General features: G+C 39.9%; 1 protein-coding gene across 13 annotated transcripts in view; it reads right to left on the bottom strand.

Moving 5' to 3' along the window:
• Positions 1-7,490: 7,490 nt before the first annotated feature.
• Positions 7,491-26,449, bottom strand: part of EYA1 (EYA transcriptional coactivator and phosphatase 1) — an 85,082-nt gene continuing 66,123 nt past the window's right edge. For all 13 annotated transcript variants that reach the window (XM_086609392.1, XM_086609391.1, XM_086609390.1 and 10 more), the window contains 6 exons: positions 18,780-18,838; positions 18,397-18,557; positions 18,073-18,187; positions 17,658-17,779; positions 15,555-15,655; positions 7,491-7,571 (listed from right to left, as the gene is read on the bottom strand). In XM_086609392.1, coding sequence (XP_086465518.1) covers positions 7,491-7,571; positions 15,555-15,655; positions 17,658-17,779; positions 18,073-18,187; positions 18,397-18,557; positions 18,780-18,838 — 639 coding nt within the window. The remainder of the gene's footprint in view (positions 7,572-15,554; positions 15,656-17,657; positions 17,780-18,072; positions 18,188-18,396; positions 18,558-18,779; positions 18,839-26,449) is intronic.

Genomic DNA, 26,449 nt, shown 5'->3' on the forward strand with positions numbered 1-26,449 from the left:
ACTCTGCACACTCATCTCCTGGTTTGGGCCTTCTGCAGGGAAATGCCCAAAGATCCTCAGCAAAATCCTCAGATCTGCTGGTTCACACAGCAACCAGAGCAATGGGGAGAGAAATCAAGTGGCATAAGAGCAAGTGTTTGAGCAATGTTGGACCAAAAGATTACAGAAGGATGGATTTCAGCTGGATTGTAAGAACACAAAAATGGACTGCTAACATTCAGAAGGATTTATTTTTTTCTACGCAATTGCCATTTAAAAGGGATACTGCAACCTTGATTACTTCTGTTTTCATTTTATTTTGCTGAGCTTGCTTTGTCTTCTAGAGAACTGAGTATACAGTTTAGGGGGCTTTTTAATTCCTGTTCAAATACTTCTGTCTTAAAATGAAAGAGGTCCAGGAAGGCTTTTACTGGGGATAAATACGGGCCTTTTTAATTGAATTTCAAACTCTCATTTTATAAGAAGATAGCAGGAGCAGTCCTAGAGGATTTACCTGCTGTGTAGTGGAGATATTACTGGACTAACCTCCTGTGACCCCAAATTAATGACAAGCAAGAAATGGCATGTAAGTGGACCTCTGATATCTATGACAGAGATGCTCTACTGAATGCTTAGTGAGTCACATATAAATAATGACTGCATAGATAGATTTAGGAGCTGGAACATGAATTTAATGCAAGGTTAATAATCCCTTCTGGAATTATAGCGTTCATTGAAGTAAAAGGGAATATCATGATTTTGTTTCTGTTCAGTTGCTCATCTTTATACCAAGAACTGTATGTGCTTACTCCGGACAGGAGAGAAAACAGGTATCGTCACTCCCTCCTGCTGAATCTGGTTCAGTTCACCCAATGAGTTTTGCTGAGGATAGCAAAGGGCATAACTGTCATTCGGGGATGTGAGCATATGTCTCAGAGGCAGGAGCCCCAAGCTAAGTGCCACCTCCCTTCTGTTTTTTGCATTAAGCAGCTATACAGAGGCAAAGCTTTCTTGCTCTGCAAACACCATCCTTGTGGGCTTCTCTGAGAGCCTGCATGTTCCCTAGCTCCCTCTCCCCTGTCTTCTTCCACTCCCACAAAAATCGTCTGACTCTCCGAAAATACTCACAGCAGGCAGCTTCCAGGAGTATAACATATAGATCTGGAAGGGGTTGAAAGTGGACTTGGACTAAAGTCACCAGTATCCTGTGCGAGTGGTCACTAGTTACTAAGGCTCTGCAGAGAGGGTGAGCAGCAGGAGCTGCACAGGACGTGGGGCACGTCCCGCTGTGTGCCTCTGCTCCCGCACAGGAAAGGGCTCCCAGTCGTCAGTCAAGGGACGAGATGTGGTGTCCAAACTCCTGGTGAGCACACGCTTTGGTGCACAGCTTAGGTGCTGGCAGCTGGCTTCAGCAGCTCCTCACCGAGGCTCCCAGCTCTCTCCATGAAGAGCACGCATACCCAGCTGAAGGTCTGGATGCCCCGCTGGTGGCCAGCCACAGGGACACTTGGCTTTGCTGATTTTGAGCCTTTTTTGGACTAAAGCCCTAACAACACGCCTGGGTTGTTCTGTGGCAGAGCCAAGAAATTAAATTCGCTTTCCTAAACTTCAAGTTAATTCACTCCATGCTGGACAACTCATCATTCTTCCCCACTCCTAGCTTTGGATTATTTTTCCTCAGATTTATTATCTCATGTTTTTAAAATCAATTTCTATTTTCTTTCTCTTTCTAACCACTCTCCACCTCCTTTGCATTATGTCTCCTGTCTCTGCAGTCCCAGCTACTCAGTTTAATGCAGTCTCTAGATATCGTCTCACTTCCATGTCAAATCTGACATGAGTTGGCAACAAAGAAAATGAAGCAGACTGGGGCTTCCTTTGCAAATGCTTCAGTTCCCACTTTGGAAAATAATGCTGCATCTATACATTAGACTGGAAATACCACAGTGTCAAAGGCCAGTCCTTCGGGGAGCAGCAGTCAGCAGTCCACGCAAAAGATTTCCAAGAGCGGGTGAGAAACAAAACCCAAGCCACAAATACCTCTTCCCAGTAAAACAACTGCCAGCGGCGGTGAAGCAATGGAAAGGGCAGATGGCTAATAACAGACTTACTTGTGCCTTGGGCTGACTTCCACAAGGTGTTAGTTGGCAACATCGTGTGGCTTCCATGAGAGCTGGCAGAGCTGTATTTTCCTTTGGATAAACCCAAATCTTTTGTTTTCCTTTCACTGTTATTCTAGCACCATTAGCAGGAACTAATAGCCACTTAAAAAACAGAAATAGCAATGTAGAATATTAATACAGGATGAAAAACATATTTTTCCTCAGTGTATCAGAATGTGAAAGTTTATTTGCATTCACTTAAAATGAAATGCTGACAAACAGTTATAAAGAAGGATGATTTGGGTAGGAAAAAGTAAGAGTTTTCTTTATCTCATAGCTCTGCTGGAGAATGAGTGGTAGGGGTGTCTTCTACCACAAACCATTTGCTTTAAAGTCAGTCAGTCAACAAGCCCAATGACATACCATTTTAATTCCACTGTCATAACCAAGCTGGGCAACACATACGTGTGTGTGGGAGTAGGGGCTGGGGGTATGTGGAGGGGGGTGTGTATATATATAGGTTCACACAGTTAATAGGCTGTGAAGGGACTCCTGGCACATGGTGAGAGGCTATGCTGCAGCTGCGCAGAGATAACAGAGACAAGGCAAGAGGTTCAGGAGGATCCAGAAGACGGAATGCAACCAAACTCCTCTTGATTTACACCATCCTCCTCCGAGGCCTGTCTTGGGATACAGCACGTCCTTGTCCTCCTTGCCATGGCCAAGCTGGTCATCTGCATCACGAAGCAGATGAGGGGGAACAGCATAGCTGAGAGACTGTGAGGCCTCTCACCAGCCCCTTGTCCCATCACATCCCTGGGCAGAGCACTGGGCAGCTGCTGGGAGGCCACCTGGGAGCGCTGGGAGCTTCGCTCAGTGACCCTCCCTGGTTACCTTCAGACCCTCTTTGGAGCCTTGCAACCCTCACACCTCTCCCTTTTTTTTTTTTCAGCCTGGGAGCTGACTGTTTTCTCCTGCTTTTTGCCTTTTTCTTCTAGCCCTTTGCTGGTACAAGAGAGCTGGACGGTTTTGTTAAGAGCCAGTCCCTGGCTGAAAGGAGAACGGTAACAGTGGCAGCTGTGCAGCCTTACCATTGACAAAGAACAGAGGGAGATGGGTGCAGGACTGTGCCTCTGCCTTAGCATACGATACAAAGCAACATGTCTCTTGACACCCATCCTCTACTCATGTCGCAGGGCAGAATTCACAATGCTGAAAGAAGCAGACATTTGAATGAAAAGGCAGAAGAGAATTTCTAACAATATGTTACTGGCTTGTATTGCAAGCATTTTTGAGGCAAAGATACCACTCACTGAGCATGCTTTCTAGTCATGAAAGACATAAATAATACTAATTATTAATTTTACTTTCTTGGCACTACCTCAAAGTTACATAGCTTTAATGATTTTGATGTGTTTTATTCTCAGAACTAAAACTATTACAGCTGAACATTGCTATCAGTGAGCATCTAAGAAATGGAAACTTCGAGCAGTACTGACATGTTATGAGCTACCTACATCATAACGATGCCCTTCCATCTACAGGAATCCTTGCTTTCTTATGAGATTTAAGTAGGGTCTTCATATGAAGTTCCTTAAAAAATAATTATTTTCTGAGCATTGAAAGGCTCAGAAAAGAAAGTCACTGATTTCAGAGATGATTTAGGTGCCTATCGCAGTGGACTAGCGCCCTTAGTGCTGCACTGAAAACATATAGATATGATATAACTCCGAGCATCCAACTTCCATGGCAGTGCCAAATACATAGAAGCAGCTCCTTGGTTGTTCTTGGTTTTGCTTCCATTTGTTAGGTTGTCAGCTTTAAAAGAAAGGGATGGAAATATGAACAAAAGGCTCAATTTCATTGATTCTGCAATGAAACTATCATCCTGTTCCTTACCTAAAATTATCAGACACTGCAGTTTGTAAAATTAGGAGCTGTTTGCATTGTTTCACCTCTTTACATATGCCCAGTCTTGGTTCCTGGCTCACTCTCAGGGCCATCAGAGAGTGGGAAAGCAGACATTTCTTCTCCTAAATCTCCTAAGGACCTGACTTGCCAGGAACTTCCAGCACCTCAGATGTCAGTAGGATCAAGTTGCTCAGAAAATACAGCAGACACCAGTGAATGCTACGCCATGCTGGGATGGGTGCAATGCACTCTTTTTGGTCACTGCTGTTATAATTGGACCATTAGTTCAAAAAGAAGTTGTGCTGCCTTAACCCCTTTTCTCTCTGAGAAGACACAAGCCCATACCTGACTAAGTCATGCCTTTCTTAGCTTGTGACACTGTCCATCTCTTCTTTTGAAGCCATACCACAATGCAGCAACAAAACCCAGGTCTCACTAGACCAGAACGTGAGCACAAGTGTGCACTGGCCTCCACTCAAGGCTCTCAGTCATGGGCGGAGGAGCAAAGCGGGCTCTTCACCAGCCACTGCAAACCAACCATATATGGCTGATGGACACATCTGTCTCCTCCCAGCTGATCCTGTTTTTCCCTTCAATGCAGCCATACTCACTCTTCGGTTCAGTGACTTCTTTTCTGCAGTCTCTAGCTCAACTAATCCCTTTGTGCACAGTGGCACAGCAGGACCAGGAGGAGTGGAGGATGTTTCTTGGTCAGATTAGTCTAAAAGTTGTTAATTAGGATAAGCTAGTGGAAGGCAGGGTGTGGGTTTGGGCATGTCCCTCCTGCTCCTTAGAAGAGAGAATTGAACCCACACCCTGGATCAATACTTCATGGGTCTACAATAAAGCGTCTGCCATAAGATGGAGGGCACTGCCACTCTTCCCCTGATTTAAAGGGCAGCCCTGTTCCATGCTTGTAAAAGACAAGTACCAGCCCTGAATTCCCAGAGATGTTCAGGCCTGTAGATCCTCAGAGGATGGGAGACTTGCTGTAGGCCTGAGTGAGATGCCTGAACAATGGGAATCATCCATTCAGCACATGGATTTTTTTTGAAAACATTCAGAGGCACCGCGGCATCTAATGTTCTGGCATTTACTTCTATCAGGCACTTGGGCGCACATTTCCAGGACACAACGCATTCTGCACTGACCTTCTCCAGCTCCTGCTGATAAGCAAAACTACTGCTGCCCATCTAACTGAGCCTTTTTTAAACTAGATGCAAATATTTTTTATCCTATTTAATGTCTCAGTTAGGCACAAGCAGGTGAAAAATTTCTGCCTCGTGACAGCAAAGAGTTGAGAAATGTCTCCTCGTTGCCAACCTAGACGGCAGAAATATCATAGACTTGCATACAAGACAATTGTTTAATACGTTCACAAATCAATTTTATTAATTTAAAACAAAATTAATGAAGAAAAATTCTGTACACAATTGTGGACACAACACACTTTTGTACAATAAGGCCCAGATAAACTGTTTGTTTTTTTCAGTCCATAAGTGACTAAAAATTGAAAAGAGAAAAAAAAAAAAAAAAAGATAACCAACTCCCCATCACTGTCTACTTTGTTTGAGGAAAAAAAAAGGCTAATCATAGTCTCAATTCTAAAAACTACCCACAACGTGCTTTATGTACGTATGTGAGTACTGCATGAATTCCAGTACTCGTACTGGGTAAAGTAAAGCACATGTGCAAGTCTTGGTAGGATAAAAACCTCTCCGTTGGTAATAAAGCAATCCACAAACATTGAATTCTAGCAGCAATATGATTCCTCCAATAGAGAAGGGTGTTGTTGTGTAGCTACATGGGTGCTTTGTAGCTTTGCAGGTAGCTGTTTCAAGGCTGGTGTTTCTAGCAAAAGAAAACAAGAAGAAAAGCTGGAGAATGAACCAACAAAGCCGAGGCTTCTTTTCAATGAAGAGATTTAAATCGGGTAAAGGGAATTGGTACAATTCAAGCTGAAACGTCAGACTAACAGTTTATCTGACCAAGTAGCGCATAGCCTTCAAGATTAGAAAAGTCACAAGCCACAGACAGACACAGTCTAGGTTTGTCCTGTAAATGGGCATAGAAAAAAGCAAATTTTAACTCCTTGGTGACAACTAATTGAGTACTTCCATTGCCGGCAATGGATGTTATATCTTAGGAAAATCTGACTCCTGGTGGAAGAGGACTAAAAAAATTAAATGTATATGATTATTCTTGCCCAATTTCTCCAAAATATTCCCATTTCTAATTTCTAAAAATAACAATGATGATCGTTTCCTTCATTTATGGATGAGACAAAAACAATTTGGTACCAAGATTCCAGTTTAAGTCATGTCTTAAAATATATTTGTATTCTCTCTCTCTATTTCTTTATGGAATGGATCTGCTAATTAATTTTTCAATACTTTAAAAAAAGGTTAATATGTTAACTTTAAAAGAGGAAACAGAAGACAGCAAAGCACTCCTCTTCAGTTGTGTTTTATCTATATTTCCTTTGTAGGGGGAAAGAAATAAATCCGTTCATAATCAGAGTAGGTGAGAGAAGAAAAAGGTAGAGAAACAGCTGAGAAGAACAAAACCCAATTCTTATTGACACTTGACATCCATGCTTTTGGTCTTGACAAATTTATCTAAAAAAAATCCATTATCTACATATTTATACCCAACACATTGATAAGGCACTGCACAACAGTTTGTGCACAGGTGGCCTCATTCTTCACCAACAAGGCATTACTATCTTTCAATAGCATTTACCTTAACAATATGTAAAAGAATCATTCATTATTACAAATTTACACAAAAAATTCTTCCTGTACATGATTGTCTCAGTGATGTACCTATTAGTTTAAATTAGACATATTTTAAACTACTCTGTAATGTGCTAAAATCAAAAGTAGTTGCTGTACCATAAGGCAAAGGCTTATAATAGCCTTTAATCCTATTATACATATCCTCAGTTATATGATGTCAAACTATAGTCTGTTCATAAATAAGTAAAGATGTACAGAGTACCCTGGGTATGAGAAACCAAAAAGTAAACCTTCTTTACAAGAAAATTACTCCACTGGTATTTTGAAAAATCTCAGTCTTCATTGTGCAATCAAGTTTGCTGTGTTGGAGAAACGGTGTGTGTCACATTGAAGAGTCTAAAAACTACAAAGCATTTGCAGGTCCTTTTTTTTCTTCACAGGTATGAACCTTTTATTTCCTTTTTTTTTTTTTTTTTTAATTCCTTCTCTATTTCTTTTTGGTAGCAAATACGGTAAAGATGAGCTGTTCAAACATTTGCATGGCTTATTTTCGTTGGACTCACAGTACCAGAGTCAACAGCTGTTCTGAAGAAAAAGACATGCTCCTCCGTTTACTGAAAGGGCAAGGGTTAAGACCAATTGCAGCTGTACGTCAACATGTTGAAATCACAAAGTTCTGTAGTCCAATGCTGACACAAGACACAGGCATCCCATCCATGGGCAGAAGGAGGCTCTGGGGTTTCAAAGTGCTGCTGAGCTGCTACAAGTACTCCAGTTCCAAGGCATGGTGAAGGGCCATAAGGTCAGAGTGGCTCGAGATCCTCCAAAATGGCATAGCATGCTGCGAACAGCACAGACAACATGTAAAAATAACCTCAAGCATTCTGGTATTTAGACCCACCCATTGTCTTTCGCAAGAATAAGGGAATGCTGTGAGGAGAGAAAAAGAGCTATTAAAACCTCCAGACATTCACGTTTATCTCTGGTTTCTCTGACCCATCCCCTTAGCAGAAATTCTAAATAATAGCAGATCTATTTACCAACAGGAACAATAGCAAACATGTCAGGAGATCATAAGGAAGGGAAGGGATTCTCATCTCTTTATAAGAAAAACGGATTTCAGCAAGTTGCAGAAGAAAATATTATTTCTAGAAAAAAAAAACTGAGAAAAATAACATATACATGAAGCATGTGGGTAGTTTGAGGAAAGGAACAGACCTTGATTAAAACCCCAAAAATATAGGAAGTGAAAGCATTATTTACTATCAAAACGTGTTTGTTCCTTGTGGAACTACCCCTGGCAGATGAGTTGAGAACATAGCCATGGTGATCCAGAATAGCTCATGTGTTGCTCACATCACTTTGAAAGGAATTTTATCCCAGTGGCTTGTATAACATCGCTCATTGTTAGCACTGATCTTAAAACATCTTTTCAATATGGGACAATTTTAAAATAAACACATATTTTTTTCCTATTAGTTGTAATAAAATCTATCTGGAGCACAAATATGTTTGCAAAGAACATGAATCAACCCAAAACACAAATACCAGGAAAAAGCTCACATTACCTCATCCATGACGTGTAAAAATCTGATTAAGAACTATATTTACACTTTAAACCAGGGATTATACTGTCAGCAAGAACTTTTGCATAAATAAAAATAAAAGATAATCATCAGCTTTCGTCAGGAAAATATTGTACAAATCCCATGGGAAAATAGTTTCAATCCAACAATGTTCTGAAGGCTAACATGATCACATTCACCTTTTCATTGGGTCAGCTAGTGTCCTGGCATCTTTAGGAGGGAAACCACAAGCAATTTAGTATCACAATAGCTTTTGAGTTCCCCAAGCATTTTATCTACAACTTCTCAGAGAGGCTTGCTTCGTCCTCCTTCAGCACCTCCTCAGTAAATTCCTAATTCTACTGAAATCAGTGGCAAAACACCATCTCTTCTGATTATCACTTCTACACTGACCTCCTTTTTTCGTTCAGGTCTTCTCAAATTTTAAATCAGAGAACAATTTTGAAAACAATGTGAAACTCTTGGTTCCCAGCTGCGTGTTTACTGAAAGCCCTATAATTTTACCTCATACCTCTCTCAGAAGGCAAACACCTCAGCATAGAGCCTATCATAAATTTGTCTTTAGAAGCTCAGGTAAACATCTGTCTGCCAGTATATAAATAATTACTGTTTTTAGACAAATGCTGCTTCAGTCTGGATAATGATATAGTGATGAGTTGGGTTGAATTTATAAAATAAAGCAGAGATTTTTAAAAGAAACGTAATCATGTAAGTAGTAGCAAGTGTCTCAGAAGTCAAATGGCAACTGTTAAGGAACAGTCAGCCGTTGATCTTGCGAGAGTCGGAGAAGATAATACTGAATTAATTAACATTAATAAGCAAGAATAAAGAGTAGTACATGATCAGCAAGGGAGCACCTTGGTGTCATTGTGGAAGAAGTGCCTATTAGTAGTTGGAAAGCATTTGGTGAGCACCTGAACAATATATTGTTCTATAGTTCTATTCAAAAGAAATCTGGGGTTTTGTTTTTGGGCTTTTTTTTTTTTTCCCCCTAAAACCAGTGCAGGATTTTAATCAAAGCATAGTGAGGGGGAATGACTGGAAGATTGGCTTCAATATGATGCTCTTGATTTGAATTAAAATGTAATATCGATGCATCAACAGATGCCCACACTCAGAGTATGCCTAGCTTTTAGGACAAAGGAATTTCTTCAGGAAGAAAACAAAATGACCCACAAGGAAGCACCATTAGAAGAGTTTCTGTTCTGCTTCACTTTATTCTAGACTGTTACAAAGCCTTGAGAAACAGTTGATTAAATCTCAGCTTGACAGCTGCTTATGGAGAGAATGATACAAACGAAAAAAAACCCACAGAGACAATTGAAATGTTCTTGGAAAAAACCAAGACATTTCCAAAACACTTTTACAGATTAATCCTTTCCTTCAGAAGGAAGTGTTAAACACTGGCTATGACATCTACTATTTCTACATCTTCAGTCTTGACTTCCGTTATACTGTTTCTACACTTCACCAGCAACGGAAACCAGATGCAATTAGCTTACTCAGTCACAACTCCAAGTCCCAGTGTCTTCCCTGTTACATTATACAGATAGTCTATCCTCTGCACTCTGTCAGGTCAGACACTACTGCTTTCCAACTCAAATCTTCCCTAAAAATTCATTTCTTCCACCATGTTCAGGAAATGAAACAGCAAGAGCAAAACAAAACAAAAATTCCTGTTCTCCAGACTGTTCTCCATTCCTGTTCTCCATACTCTCCAAAAGCTTCCGTGCACCCATCTCTCATTTAGGCTGCAAGATCTTCCTGGCAGAATTTCTAACATCTGATAGGGGTACTACAGCAAGGACAAAGAGGCGCAGTCTGTGCTCGCAGCAGGTCCGCGCAGCGTTTGCCAGCTGACCACGCCTGACTCCCTTTCTTGCACAGCTGCAGTTTCCCTCTTCTCTCACAAGCCTCCTGCCAGGTAGGACCTGCCTGCTCTCCGTGCCAGCCAGCCACAGCTCCCTGTTTCTCTTAGTCAGCTCAGCACCAGCTCCGCCTCAACCCCCACGTCTAGGAGGTGTAAACAGCGGACCTGAGAGGCGGCGAAGGATTCGGTGGACACCTGCCTTTGCGCAGTATCTCTGCAGCAGCCAAGAGGCAATGACATGGACGCCCTCCAAGGTCACACAGCAAACTAATGAATAGGGAGAACTGTAGTAATAAATTCTTGGCTTCCAGCTCCCACGTCATGCAGCTCCAGCATTATACTGCTTCCCTAGTAACAACCTCAGCACCACAGAGCGTACACACACCAGGCAGCTGGGGCAGTTAAAGGCTCTGAGTGATTTAACAGAAGGTTTAGCTTCTGCTAAATCAAACCACAGCGATTCTCGCTAGATGCCCAAGTGCAATATGGAGTTTTGGATTACTCTCAGCTGTTTATGGTCAGATTTTAAACCAAAACTTTAAGTGGTCCTTGTTTTGGCTATATCTTTCTAGTTCAAATTCACTTAAGTGTCCTTCGCTTCCTTTATGTCTGTCTGTGAAAGGAGTGTACCTCCATTTACTCCATGTAGTTACAGGAGTGAGTGCCTGGAGAGCCCCAGGCACAAAGAGGTCGTGTAAATCTCAGGATTATAGTTATTTTCAGTTTTCTTGCATATAGGTCAAAAGACCAGCAGCATACTCCCAAGAAATAAAGCACGTCAGGAACGCGGCGGCTGCACGGGGCTGGAATCTGCACCGGTGCTCTGTGCACGGCCGAACACGGCCGATTCAGATTCCTATCAGTCTGACCCCATGGCACAGCCGTCATAGCTAAGAGGAGGGGAAACAAACCTGATACGGATCTATATATATCTGTACGTATGTGTTTGTGTATATATATAGCCCCCCACACACGTGCCCATAAACACACATGTGTGTTCACCGGGCACATGCAGTAATTTTCACCTTATCTAAGATAACAAATGATTGTACAAAACTGAAACATTTAAAGTAACAAAATTATCATACAAAACCTTAAACTTTATTCCTGTATTAGCATGTCTCATTTATCCACAAGTATTCAGCCCTGTCAAAAGTGGCAACACACCCATAAGACAGAAGTACATTTTTTCTTACCAAACGACCGGGCAAGGGTTTCTTTGTATACATATTTACTACATATTGCCTTTAGAAACCCACCCCTGCCAACACTTACCACATGTGTCATGTACGACACGTGTCTTCTATTCTGAGCGCACTGAAAAATGCTAATATCTCATTTACTGCTGTGGGAGAACGGATGACAAATGCTAACCGTTAATAAACAGGCAGTGTCACTGGATGTGTTAGTATCTAATGAAACTATAAGAAAGCTTTTCTTATTGCATATTGGAGGAATATGCATCTAGACTGATAGTAAAATGATGATTTTGTGTTCTATTTCAATAGTTTCCAAGTAAACACGAAGCTTTTGTCTTTTAAAAAACATGAATTGTTTTGTAGATGTTTAATAACTCGATACTTGGTAATAAATATATTTATGAACTTTTTAATGATTTGATTTTGACGGCATGTTGAAAGGAAATATGGTGGCAAAAGTTTGAATTTGCTTTTGATGTAAAAAGCAAGAAAAGTGAAACTTAATTTAGTAAACCTAATAATTCTAATATTGTTAAATAACCTAAAAACATTAAGGTATTTTAGTTCTAAAATAGAAACAATATTATTTTTCAGTATGCATTTACTAAAAGAACAAACTTCAACTATTTTATTTAACAAAACAAATTGTATCTATTAATACACGTGCAAAACCAAGCCATTTCTTGACAGCAACACCGAACAGCATAGACTATCCTCCTTCCCTTAAATGAATACATATTTATACAAAAACCTTACTCCTGAGATTTGTGACAGATTTGAATAGAAAACTCATCAGTTTCTATCATCTTACACAGTATTTTTGTTGCATTCCTGCCAGATTTGCTAAGTGTCCATCTTTACTTTCTACTCCAAACCTGACCAGCACAGTGTGACTGTGAGCTTGAAAGCAGTGGCATATTGGATACCCATTTATATTCTATTTATTGCTCCACAAAGATTTATGATTTTTCCTCCCAATTTCCCTCCGAGGCAGCATGACCATTTTGGAGACAAAGGGAGAGGCCGATTTGCCAAAGATCTCCTGAACCACCTGATGTAAAATCCAGCTCCTCAGTGCAGAGAGGCTCCTCCTTTGTCTCCTCTCACAAATTAGGAATCCTTTGGAGGATTCTCCTAAGTAGAAAAACTCAGGAGTTGTTTTTTTCCTGCCTGACAAGTATTTCCCAACTGTGTCTCCAAAGGCAAAGAAGATGAGCTCAAACAAACCAAACCAAAACACAAAACAAAGCAAACCAAAACAAAACGCCAAGATAATGGAGTCCCTGGCAGAAAACTCCAGAAAGTTTTTCTGAGAATAGCTATGTCACCGTGGTGGCACTCGGATGCAGCAGCCACCCCGAGCAGCCCTCGGCTCTCACACCACTTTCCCTCTCCCCTCTTCTCCCTCTTTTCCCAGGGAAGCTGATCCAAAGGTAGCAACCTCCGCGTGAACCCTGCTGTTGTAGCCACCCCGGCTGTGCGCTGAACTGATCCCGAAGGGTATGATTATTCCTCGGTCTGCAATGCAAATGTCCCGAGAATTTTAATTGTCTTATAAAATATTTCCCTGGAAGTGACAGCTAAACGAAGGCGTTGATACCATGACTTGTCCTGTGCTACGTGAAACGTAAGAGTGTGCAGTTCCCTCAGTGTATTGTCTTTATTTTTATTAATCAAAAGAGGGATTTTATAAAAAACCAATCCATCCTAAAAATCCTTCTCAAAAGAGCAATGATCTTTTAAACAGTATTAAAAAGTTTCTATTATTGAATTTTTACAATAATGACAATAATAAAAGGATTTTAAATGTGTCCTTTGTATTTCTTATTGTTGTATTGACTTAGAGAATTTTCCATGAATGAAGGACATAAATGAAAATCTTGTTTTATTATGAAGCAATTGATAGATTATTAGTAAATTATTTTTAATAACAAACTTTAACTTTTTTATCTCCTAAGCTGGAAATTCAGCTCTTTTCACTATAAAAACACAGAACAAAACATCTCTCAAATTAAATAGGTTTGAAATTTTATGCTCACTTAAAAATACTCATGATAGCTTACATGTAATCAACAAAGTACTATTTAAAGAAGGGTGTACTGTTTACGCTTTAAGCAGTGTAAAGAAACATACATCTACTAAGGTCTTCACCACAGGTCAAACACCTTCAGCAAAGTGCTGTGCAAAGGGATAACACAAAAGCTGTCCTTGCCCTGAGAATATCACAAAACCCAGCATGTTGATGAGGAGGAAGTTTGGAAGGAGCCAGCTAACAAGGTTCGGGGGATAAGCAAGGCAATGGGGTACATCATGGGACAGGTATGCCACTATGGATTGATGGACTGGGTTTTTTTGTGGGGGTAGGTCTTCCCAGAAGGTAGAAGGTCTAGGCTTTATCTGTTTTCTAATGCAGCGATACCATTTATTCCTTAGACAGAGCATACATCTTTAAATGGAAGCACAGTATATGCTAGGGTGCACTCCCATGCTCACTCCTCCTGATAACTCTAAAAACAACCTGAGGAGCAGACAACCAAAAAGGCACCATCTGAGTTGAGGTTCCTGCTCTTGCAGGATGTGAGGGCCAAAACTTAAGAGGCAGACCCTGCTTTCACTATGCGAAACTGAGCTCTTTTCGGTAGAGTAAGAAGCAGGGCAAGAATCACGGAAGCATTTTCCTTAATCAAATTAATAGTTTCTGCAGAAAGGCAGAGCTGCTGGTCTACTTATTGACTTCTCTGGCATTGCTGCAGCAGATAATTTAATCCAGAGCATCTAACATGCTTTAAATCTGAAAATTCCTTCCACCAAGAAAGAATACACAGAAGTAATGGCACAAAGGAACTTTCTATACTGCTCTTAGCAACTGGAAAGGCTTTTTCTTACGCTTTTCTGAATCATGTTTCCTGTTGAAAAAAAGCACTGAATTAGATAATGTTACCGAAAGGACTACTCCTGCCATTATCATATACAACACTATTTCACCAAGCAACAGAAAAGGAACAAAGACAAAATTTTTTTTTCCCCTGATCTTAAATGCAGCTTTTAAAACGTAATCATTTACAGCGGGAAAACATTTCTCTGCAAAGATGAAAGGCATTTCTGAAGGAGAAAGGAGCAAACTGTTCCCGTCAGTCCGCCAAGGGGATATATGAAACTGAGACTCTGCACAGTGCTGAGACAAGCTAGGAACCTACCCACAACGCTTCGGGGGCACAAACCCCAGATTTCATGAAGCAAAGCCAGTCAATAGTTGTTAAAACACCATGTGGACTAATTAGTTTCACTTCTCCAATTCAGAAAGTTACAGTGGAAACATATAGAAGTACCACAGAGAGTTTTGTGGTGAAAAAGCATCTGTGTAAAAGCACATTACCTGTAGAAGGAAGCAAGAACAGAAATGCCCATTTTCCTACTCTTTCTCCTATTGATCAAATAGCCAATATTATGCCTCATTCCTCCAAGCAAAGACTCTGTACCTGCTGTACTTGGGTAGAATAGCAAGGCTAGGAATACTGCCTGTTATTTGTCAGTGGGAGTATTGCTTTTTATGGAGCTTACTCCACACTGGGGAAAAAAAAAAAAATAAAAAATTCCCTTCTTCCCAGAGGAAAGCAAAAAATAATGAAGACATAGCCAAATAGCATCCTCTGCTGAGTTATGAATGTGGAACAAGCCACAAGTAGTTACCTGAACGTAGAATCCAAATTATAGACGCATGAGAAAACTGAAATTTATGGATATCTACTCCAGTCCTACATACCTTCTCACGGCGTGACACATACGTATTTCATATAGTCAAATAGTACACTGCCTTTGATCAGCAAGAATTGCCATTTTTTGCTTATATTCATAACATGCTATGTGGTATTTTGGGATGCCAATGAAAACAGAACTATTAATTCTTGGCACAAAAGCCAGGGTCCATTTTCTGGCTCCTTTTTGAAATACATCAAACATACATAGCTAGTTTAATGTATCTTTTGGAGAACAGCAGGGCACATCATTATCTATAGTTTTATGCAGCTTTGTACTAGATACGGTCAAAACATATTTCATAAAGCAAAGATACAAAACTCAAATGTTGATGCATGCTGTCTCATGTCAAAGAAAAGACAATTTTGCTTTCAGGCTCCTGAAATCAACCCACACTGAAAAAGGGTCATTACCTTTTTTGCGCCTTGTTCTTCTTCGACACCATCCCCTATAACAACATACACTACTTTTCTTCCAAATCTTTGAATTATTCGCTCAAAACAACTTTCTTTTCCTGAAAGAAAAAGATCAGACTATTCAGGATAGGTGGTGATGGGATGACATCAAACAAATAACTTTTTTGCCCGGATCTCCCCAACACTTTGAATACATAGCCAGAGCTACTGGGAGAGAAGAGCCTCTCCTGCAGGATGGTGTATCAAGGCCGATTGCAGCTCTACTGCCACCACAGCAGCTGATGGGCAACCTTCAAATCTGCTCCACGAGGTCCTTTAGTACACACGCCGTGGTAGACATAGCTGACTAGAGGTCTGCAATATCGCCTTTCTCGTCTCCTTCCCCAATCTGAGACAGGTTTCGGGGGGAATTGCTCTACCAAGAGAATCTTCTACTGGTTGTTTATGGCCAGTATCCTGAACTGAGCAAATTGATTGACTCTGAGTTGAAATTTTAGCTTTTTCTCAACAACCTGTGACAAGATTAATCACAGTTCCTGAAACAGTAGCATCCTGACTTAGAAGGTCACCTAAAAGATTTAGATTTAAATGTCTGTAACCCAATACATGGGCAAGGTCTTTGATTCTGCACTGGGATTCATTAACGTGGCTCATTACTTCACTGCACAAACCCACGGACATGATCCCAGTGCTCCAGTCCTACACATAGGTGCTGATTCTGGGAAGCTTCAGGTACTGGGAAGCCAGAAAGAATGCTTATAGCTGAGATTTCTCAAATGTCCCCATTCTGAAAGATCACTTAATTCTGGTCATGGTACATGCTTACCTGTGTGTCTACAGTAACTGACAGGAAAAATAATGCTTCTCAAAATAGTTATTTCAGCTACAGAACAATACCAGCATAAGAACAAATAGGTTGGAAATTAAAAAAAGGTTTCTAGCCAGCAGAGAAGTCAAACTACTCAATGACATCCTTTAACAGCAGCGCCAGGCATAAGAAAACTCCAACACTAACTACGTTGAAACGGTACTTGAAAATTAGGAATCTTGTCATGTAACAAAAATCCCATGATCTCCTGTGACAGTCAGTGACTGAACGCAGTTTTCCAAAAATACCCTTCTGACCTATGTACATGAAGTTACAAGTGAATATTTATTAAAATACGTTTTCATTAAAATGTATATTTAAAGTGTTATAAATCAAAGTTTTAATTTACTTTAAAGTTTTGACAGATGGTACTATAACATTTCTATCCAGAAAACAGTTTTAAATCTTTTATGGTAATGCTTTCAAATTTCTACATAAAACTCTCAACCAGTTTTGTTTTGTTTTTTTATAAAAAAAACCCCAAACCGAACAAAAGTAACCCACCATTTTTTCTTGGCCATTTGAGCCTCCTGTATTATAGATACTTAAGAACACATGAAAAATGTTTTCATGTAGCCCACAGTTTTGAGGGAATCTGAGACAGAACAGATATGTCATAATCATGTTAAAAACTACAAGCACTGTTGCCATCTGGTCCTATGTACTTCTACATACTCAGAATAACATCTTTTATATTTAACCAGAAAACAGAAATAAACATTTGCCCGGCTGAAGCTTATTACAGTCAGTATGAATGAACTTAAATAATTACATTCTGCAGCAAAACATTCTTGATTCTGGTAAATTGTTTACCAAAATTTGCTCCAGAGCCCACGAAAACAAATGGAGCCAGGGCTTACCGTTACAGAAATTCTTCTGCTAATCTGGTGAGACTTCAGTGTTCTGTACTCAGAGCCTACTAAAAAGCCTTCTCAACTGCTACATAGCCTCACAGTTTTGAGAAATATGACAAAAAAGTAATTGTTTTCCTCCTAACAGAGGCGGCAGCAGTGTTAATAGAGCTATATGAAGCTTTCTGTGCTGGATCATGACAAACATTTGAAAAGCACTTTTAAGGATGCTTTAGTATGAAAAGCGTCTCACGAGCTCCGGAATTACTCATCTCTGTATTTGCTACAGTGAATGCATGTAAGAAAGAAATATAGACTACAATATCTCTTTATTTAGAATTACAGCTTCAAATGTATCACAACATTATAAAAACAGCTCACCTATTTTAGTTGCACTGTAAATATTCTCTATGGGAAACACAACCCCTAGTCCATACAACAAGACTTTTGCCAGAGCTGGAATTAGCTGAGTAGTTGTTACGAGAATGTTCACACAGTTTGTCCTATGGAAGAGAAAACGGAAACATCCTTTTTTTTTAACAAAACAAAACAGAACAAGGAAAACATTATCCCTCTCATCAGAATCCCTCACCATTATTATCGCCACTTACAAAGAAAGGGATTTTCTTCCACCTTACAGGAGAGCAAGATACAGAGTGGGATGGTCAGATCAGAACAATAAATGAGAATAAGGTTCTCCAGGTTCAGCATTTTGCCCACCAGACCAGGCAGCCTCTTCTAGATCATCAGTAGACATCCTAAGGTTTCCTAACTACCCCGTACTCTTCGCACTTACCTTGAATGAATAAGGGTGAGTGCTTTCAGTGCAAGTGTTAACCAAGAATCCGTCAAAGCTTCAATTTCTGCTCTTAGTTGTAACCAAGCCTCTCTTTTTGCTGGACCAAGAAGACCTGTGGATTAGATAAGGGCATGTCTGCACCAAAATTAAGTAACATTCTGTCATTTTCCTTTGCTTTCATTAGCTCAGAGACCATTTTCCACACACCGCAAACTAAACAGCTCACTAAACACTACCATGTTAGAAAAGGAACAGAAACCCAAAGTTATTCTGTTTTACTACTTCTTATCTATATTTGTTATATACTTAAGAGTCACTTGCCTCCGACATTATTTTTGTAGGTATTGTATATTTCTTTTACGCGTCTGTAGCGGAAAGCCAATTTTCTCATCCAGTCCACTCCTCCGCGCACCCCCGTCGCGAGGCACAAATTTGCACTGGTGGCAGCTGCGGGAAAGCCGTCTGTTCCGAAGTTATAGGTGCTAGTCAGAGATAAGAAAAACCCCAGATCAACAAAAGGCAAAAGGCAACAGGCGACCTTCAACCACCAGCTACTCACTTTGCTGGGTTGCGAAGGCCACGACAGCTAAAAGGACAGCGGGCTACTGTACGTGTTACAGCAGTTCATCGCTTTCCCAGGAAGGAATTTGCAAAGCAATGTTTTATCTTATCTTTATCTTGAATTTCTATCAGTTCTCTGGTACCTTAAATCTTGACCGTTGTCGTCTGAAGACACATCGTCAATGTGAACCTGGTCGCATTCCTAAGGTGACAGAAAGACTTCGTAATTTTCTTGATCTTGCGAATCTCGAAAATAAAGCTATAAAAAACTAGGAGCAATCTACTCATCGGGGATCTTTTTAATTGTGGAAATCAGTAGATGGCAGTCTTGTTAAAACAACTATTTTACCTATTCCTCCTGCTCATTTCTTAGAATAAATGCACACCATCATTAGCTACTACTGTTAAATGGCTTTCGAAAAACACATTTTTGTGTTTAGAAAGCAAAGTGGTTAAAAACAATTAGCATATGTGTTCCATAAACGTTCTTGTAGCCTTTCAGGTACCTTAAAACATCATGCTGCTCAAAGCTGATTCAGTCAGTGCATAAGTGTAACTGAAACCAGACATTTTGGTAAATGTAACATATTAGAAAAATTAAACCTGATGCTAACCGCCAATGAAATTATGACCTCTGATTGCTGTTGAGCCACACACCAACACAGCCTGAGGCCAGCATTTCAGAGGAGCGCAGATGAAAAATCTGTTCCTAGTTTGCCATTCGAGAGTTGTGAGTTTCCTTCTCTCTCTTTGGTCTCAGTGCATGAAAGCAGCATGCAAAGATGAAGAAAATCTGAACAGAAATAGTCAAATCAAACCACTTTTTTCAGCGACCTGTACGCAAACTAACACGGCATATTCATAAGTAGCTTTGTCCATCACTAAATTAAAAATCATAATGCATATTGTTTACCCACCAAAAAAACATTAGAACATTGCTATGAACAATTTAACTTGTGGCAGGAAAACAAATAAACCTCTCACACTCTAGATAAATCTCAACTCAGTGCTTGAAACAATAATAGATTTCAATTATTTTAATAATTTCCTCTTCTCTCTCTTAATGTGAAGTCCTGTAACAAACATGATCTATATTAAACACGAAAACACTGCAATCCTTTATTTTTGTGTTACTGCTTTCCTCTGAACAAATTTTTCTCTCTCCATGGATTTGTGAGGAAGGGAGGGAAGACAGAAGTGGAAAGAAACTCAAACCAGCTGTTCCCTAACAGAATTAAAATCATGACCCTCAACCCTTTTTCTAAAACATCTATTTTCCAGCCAACCCTCTCCCAGCAAGCAGCAAGCTCCAAGGAGGAAAAGACTTTGACCCTATAACCTTCTCCTCCTCTTCTGAGGTCAACAACCTCAGATAAGAAAAAAGCTGAAGAAGTCTATTTGGCCTCACATGATGGCTGTGTATTCCAGATTTTTAAAAACACAGGTTGACGAAAAATACCTCAGCAACTTTTCAGACACTTTGAAGAACAAGGTGTGGTCTTTTGCACTTGTACAACATATTCTTACAGTAATACGTACTCTTTTGCATTTTACACATAGGTAGCTTGTGCTAGAGAGAGAGAGGTAAAAGAGACAACCAGCACAGTAAAGACAATACTAAATTTGCTCGTATTTAACCAAAATACAGCGAATTTCCGCCTCAGGCAGACAAAATGTATTAGATGTACAGACACTGCTGAAACTACAGGTGTGAACATATGTTGTCAGGCTTTGAAAACCAACTTGGCTAAAAAAAAAGCCAGAAACTTCTTCAGTGAGTTATCAAATTCACAGAAATCCAGTTGTGGGGTGTTTTTTTTTTTTTTAAACTGAAAGGAACTGTCCATCCAAATGCTTATGAAGTTAGCAATTCACATATAAATTGAGTGTAAGCTAAGGAAAGGACATCCTCCTGAATCCATGAGTTTCCCATTGTAGTTACTCTTCCACGGCTCAGTTCTCAAAGTCTCCATGGGTAGAAAAATAAGCTTGAGTCGTCAATGTAGCAGTGAAAATTATAAAAGCAATAGCCTCCTCCCTCAGCTTGGAAACTATGAATGACAACTGGAAAAAGTTGCTGGAGAAGAAATTCAAAATAGAAATCTAGAAAAAAAACCCACTTTTTTTTAGTAACCACAAAATTAAAGGAAGGAGTAGGAGATCAGCTTCTCACAGGAGCACTTGAAAGAAGGAATAACTCAACAGACTTCCAAGTTCAGCCTTCTCAGGCAGAAGATAGAGGCAGGAAAGATGACATCACTACATCTTAGATCCCACAGCTAGAGAGGACCTGAGGACTTGGAATTTTAATTTATGCTGCAAGGTTTTGGGACCATCACAAGCCCTGGGACATCACAAACATTCTCGCCTTTTGTCTAATCATCTGCTTTGTAGGTAGACAACAAGAACTGAAATGATCCATTAGAAATAGAAACATGGTATTGAAAGAAAGAAGGGATTTTGGAGAGAAAAACCCAGAAAAGAAATCAGAGACTAAGAATTGGTGGGGTAAAGGTATAGAAACAGTGTCAAGAAAGTAAGGAAAGTGAAGAAAAGGTCATGAACATCACAAATTTCAGGTGAAATACTGTATATAATAGAGAGAGATAGTGTCCTCTTTTGCCAGGTATAAAAGAAGAAAAAAGTAAAGTCAGGAAGGAAACAGAGAAAAATTAAAGCAGGAGAGAGATGTTATAATTCGGAAAGGATTAAAGACCAATGTGATTGACACTACGTTACAAGCAAAGGAAGGTCACAAACAGTGCACGACTGTTTTGTTCCTGTTGAGTGGCAGGACACAGCTTTGAGGCTAAATGCGAGCTTTGAGTGTCAGGTATTTTTTCACGCTGTCTAGCTGACTCGGACTTGGGGCTAATGAGTGATGGGTGCATTTTTCAACCCCTGAACATGGGAAGGAAAAACACTCATTTAGCAATTGCTCTTTTAGCAGTAAAGTTATTTAGGAATACCTCTTCAAAGAAGCCAACTACCTGCCCACCATTAATTGATTTGGTCCAACCTTCCTTCAGAACACCTTGTATGTTTTCACCTGCTTGCTTTGTGTGGAGCATTTTGTCGGTGAGTAGGGACTGCCTGAGACACCGCTAATCATTCAGTCCCCTGATTAGCTGTAAGCAAGCACCCACACATTCAACATTTTAAAACAGCAGTTTACTCCCTATGCACCATAATCAGGGATATTCTAAAAAGAAGTTTGACACTGACCAATCAATAAAGTATGCACTTCTGACCAGAACATTTTTGCAAAGATAGATTTTAATAAAAAAACAAAGACTCACAAAATCCTCAAGTATTTCCCAAAAAAGCTTCTGTGATGGGAGCCAACTTAGAGCTAAATGGCCAATCAGAAAAAAAAAAAAATCCTGGTTTCTTCGCAGGCTTACCATTTCAAACTTTTACAGATATAGTTGACCCTTTTATAAAATTTTCATAGGAAATATAGTACTATTATTCTCCCCCTAATTTCTCTGGCAAAGTGATATCTGACATTAACATTGAAAGTCCCTGTAGAAACACTATAAATACATGTTATTTATGCAGATGTATTTTATTATAACAGAATCAGTTCAGCAGTCAGCTCCAAAGCAGAACATTAAAATTGTTGGATTCTCTTTTAAAATAGTCTGAATTGGCAAGTAAGGAGCAAAATATCCTGTGGCTTATGTATAAAGATTATGCAGCAAGCTGTGTTTTGCTCCTAAAGGTGTTGACCTTGCAACTTTATTGTATCCAGTTTGAAACCTTCATAAGGGACTACAAGTGATGACATGTTTGCACTGAAGGTTTGGATTTCAGTCAGACAGGCTGAGATGCAGCTCTGTACTTTGGGATCAAGTCCTGGAAAGCAAAAGGCACTTGGGATTTCAGGGATAATACTTTCAGAAGGGCAAAATGTCTTAGGCATCTAAACCCTATTCTCACACGGGTCTTCTAAACTGCACTGATTTTAACAAAACCCTTGCCAAAGTGCTTAATCCACACTTGAAAATGAGATTTGGGCTAGTAAAACATACAGAAACTTTAAAAGACCTTATTCATGGTGATACAGGCATGTTCCGTGTATGAGGGGCAGACAGGGGATAGGACAGGTATTCACAAAGGGTCGTTTATCCAGGGAAGTGCCGCTGCTCTGATTCTGATCTCTGCTGCGGATCCCTTGCAGCACTGGCCAGCAACCACAGGGCAAGTTGGTCGGAAACCTGGATCAGTTGTTTTTTCTTGGCTGGTCTTCTGTGCAATCACCAGACTAGCTTGACAGCCACTGTGGGAAACAGCAGGAGAGCGGGGCTGGGTGGTGGGAGCGGGACTGGCCCTGCTGGCAGCAGCCTGGCAGCTGCCCAAGGCAGCACCCCCAGAGCGACGTCAAGTAAGTGCCGCCGGCAAGCTGGGGAGGTTCCTTCAAAAGGCTTCACGGAATATTACATTTTAAGAAAGAATTTGAGGCAGAGAGAAAATTCATCTTCCGCAAAGGGAGAGAGCAAGTTCTTTCAGTTTGGGAATGGCAGCACAAAAGACAGCAAGCTGTGAGATGCGGGAGGATTTAAAAGCCTGTAGGAGGGAGACTCCAGTAAAAGCTATTGTCAAGGAAGAGAGAGGATACATTTCCCATATACCTTTAAAGTGCAAGTTTGGATGAGGGAGGACGCTAGATAGGTGATATAAAACACCAGTAACATGCTCAAAGCATGCTCAAAGATACGATGTGAGTGTTGGTTCTGGGGGTTGTCTGTGGACTTTGAAATTAGCCTAAGGGAAAATGAGAGTGTCGGCATGCATAACTCAGCAAATCTGCCTACAGTGGTTTACAAAGCTACTGTCCATGCTGTCCTTTGCTGTTCTCTCACATAGCTGGTTTGCATGGATCTGTGTGTTTGTGTCCCTCAAATCCTTCCGTGCCACAGCTGGTAGCTTAGCTTGAAACAAATCTGCAGCAGCTCAATTAAACCAACAGACATTGCACTGAGTAACTCAGACTTGTTTCTGCCTTCCCTTCCATCAGCTCTGCTTTGGGGCTTGAAGCAGCAGCAATTACGTGCATGCAGGAGCTCCGCAAAACTGTTGCAATCATTTGCTAAGTGAGAATATGTCTCCAGTGAAATGCAGTAAGCCAAAGAAAAAACAACAATCGAAAATGAATGACTAGATGAGCCTAGAGTAAGACTTGTACATGGAAAGCTTGTGTCTTCTCCCTCCTCCATTCCCAAAGCATTTGCTAACTCCTTCCTGCTAACTTTTCCTCCTCCTCTTTTCTGTTTTTCTATGAGGAGCCAAAAACTCCCAGAGATGCTCCACAGTCATCATTCACAGCTCTTAAAATGCCTGGATCTATGTAGTCTTCTGGAATCATTCCTTTAAACTAACTTAGGATATTTAAAAAGATTCATATGCAAAGCATTAAGTTATGGCAGAAATGTTCTGCAAATGTTTATATTACTTTGCTCCTTTGCTACCACCTGTCAAGTTGTGCACTTCTGCCATAATTATGTAAAATATGCCTCACTACTCAATTTACTGTAGGAAAATTAATAATAATAAAAAAAGGAGATTAAGGCTGTTACAAGGGTTCCTCTTATCTGTGCCAATACTACATGCCAAGTGGAGTGATGTAATGGCTAGCATGCTGATCATCGACGTTTCTGTGCTACAAAACTAACAAAAATAAATCTAATAATTCTGCTGTCTTTGAATAAACACTGAGTGTAAGATAACTGGACAAGTTTGCACATTATGAAAAGGAATAATGTGAATAATATCGTGAACATAACCTCAGAGAATGCCAAAGTATTACAATCCCAAATCTGCTGATTATAGCTGAAATACATTTCCACATTTGGTTAACCCTCTTAATTTACCGTGAGAAAACTAACACCACGTTGTCAACTAATTGTTTCAATACCTTAGTCTGCAAAGTCAAATGAGCGAGGGGAAAAAAACCCACAACAACCACCACCCTTCAGAACAAGCTATTTTCATTTTGCCTTTACATCAGCGTGCCCATTGAGACAGCCTGGAAGCTGGCCAACTCGCAGGAAATGATTGCTGGGATTCTCTGTTCCTCTCATATCTGTCATTACGCAATTATATCCACTGCTTCATTTTCCCTACTGAACAGTAGAGAAATTTGGTCATGTACATGTGAGAACAGATCTGGCAAAACAAGTTAAAGCTGCAATCCTTTATAAATGCGATGTATCTGAAAAAGTCCTAATTAAAAAAAAAAAAGATCCTCTAGTGTACACTGCTGTGTTTTTTATTTAGCTTTTTACAACAGCAGTATCCCTGTTTATGTCTTTTCTAGAAATAAGATCTAAACCCTTGAAGGTGTATACCCTTCCAGATTATTATCTGCTCCACAAATACTCATTAATTTTATAAGCCATCACAACGTGCTTCTTCAGGAAACATACGCTTACAGATTGTCAGGGAATGTTTTTCCAAGCAGCAACATATTCCTAAACTAGTTTGTGAACGCCCATTTTTCTTTATACGTGTACTGGCTTCTACCCCTTTTTACTTATAGCTGTGATTATCTTCCTGCAAAACAAAAAGCAGATTACTCCAACTAGCGTCTATTCTAATTTTAGAAAAATAACATGAAAGGATCCCAACATTATTTAATAGTAGTCATTAAACTTGACAAGTAAATCTCTGTTTTTCACTTGACTAGAAGGACAGCAAAGTCTCTAGTACGCATACAGGTTAGAAAATTGACTTTGCACAGAACAACATACCTATGTCCCATACATACCATGTACAGCCTGTGCCAAATGCTCCTTTACTGTACTTGCTAAATATACAAAAACCTCTGCACTTCCTTTCAAGCCCATTCAATAAAGGCTGAAGTGCTGAACTTCCTAACCCGTCATCGCGGAGTGCCTGTTAACATACAGCGCAAATCCATGTGAAAAAGCAGGGACTACGGTTCGCAGGTTCTCAATACTGGCACTCAATTGGCAGGACCTGTCATCTCTGTCTAGCCTGCACTTTGTGACCCTAACATTTTCTCTTCTTTCCCACCACAATTATTCGGTGCTGAAGAAAAAAGGTGCAGATTACCTGTGGGTCAGGCACAGGATATGAAGAACAAAGAGAGTTCTTGAAATCTACTTCATTCTGTCTGAAAATTTGTGGATGAACAGCCAAGGAATTAAATCAGGCTGTGAAGGCTTTCCAAACACTCCCATTTTAAACTTAAGACTACAAAGGGAAATTTACAGTGTAAAAAAAAAAAAAAAGTCACACCAAAAACTCAAACCTCACTTTTTACTGTTAAAATAGCACATCAAAACAACAACAACAAAAAAGAATTTAAGGCTATTAGCTGTATAAACTATTAGCTAGTGTAAACTCTAAGGACTAAGAACTAAACATATTTAACAAATTCATTTTCATAGCAAATGACTTAGGAGTGCTCTCCTGCACCGAACACATAACCCTTTTAGAATACACAATGGATATCATTCTTTCCTAATAGAAAAAGTGATTAAAATCCTATTTTGCTTGCTCACACGAACAAGTGCGCTTGGATTAAATACGATACTCCTAAAGTAAACAGTGTTTGTTCCAAAATAAATACAGATCTCATTCTGCAACTTTTGTTTACTGAAGTAGCTACACTAAAATCAAGGTTTACATTTTCATTTCAGCTGCACCTTGTAACTGGAAGAATTCAATTTAAAATAAAACATGACCCAGAGAACTATCTATACAGCAACTGTAACATGACAGTTAAATTCCCACAGCAAAAGCTAGCTCTATATTGCTAGTTCTCTTTACCCTATAAGTATCAGTC

The sequence above is a fragment of the Tauraco erythrolophus genome, chromosome 3, assembly GCF_009769465.1.
Source record: "Tauraco erythrolophus isolate bTauEry1 chromosome 3, bTauEry1.pri, whole genome shotgun sequence".
NCBI classification, from domain to species: Eukaryota; Metazoa; Chordata; class Aves; order Musophagiformes; family Musophagidae; genus Tauraco; species Tauraco erythrolophus.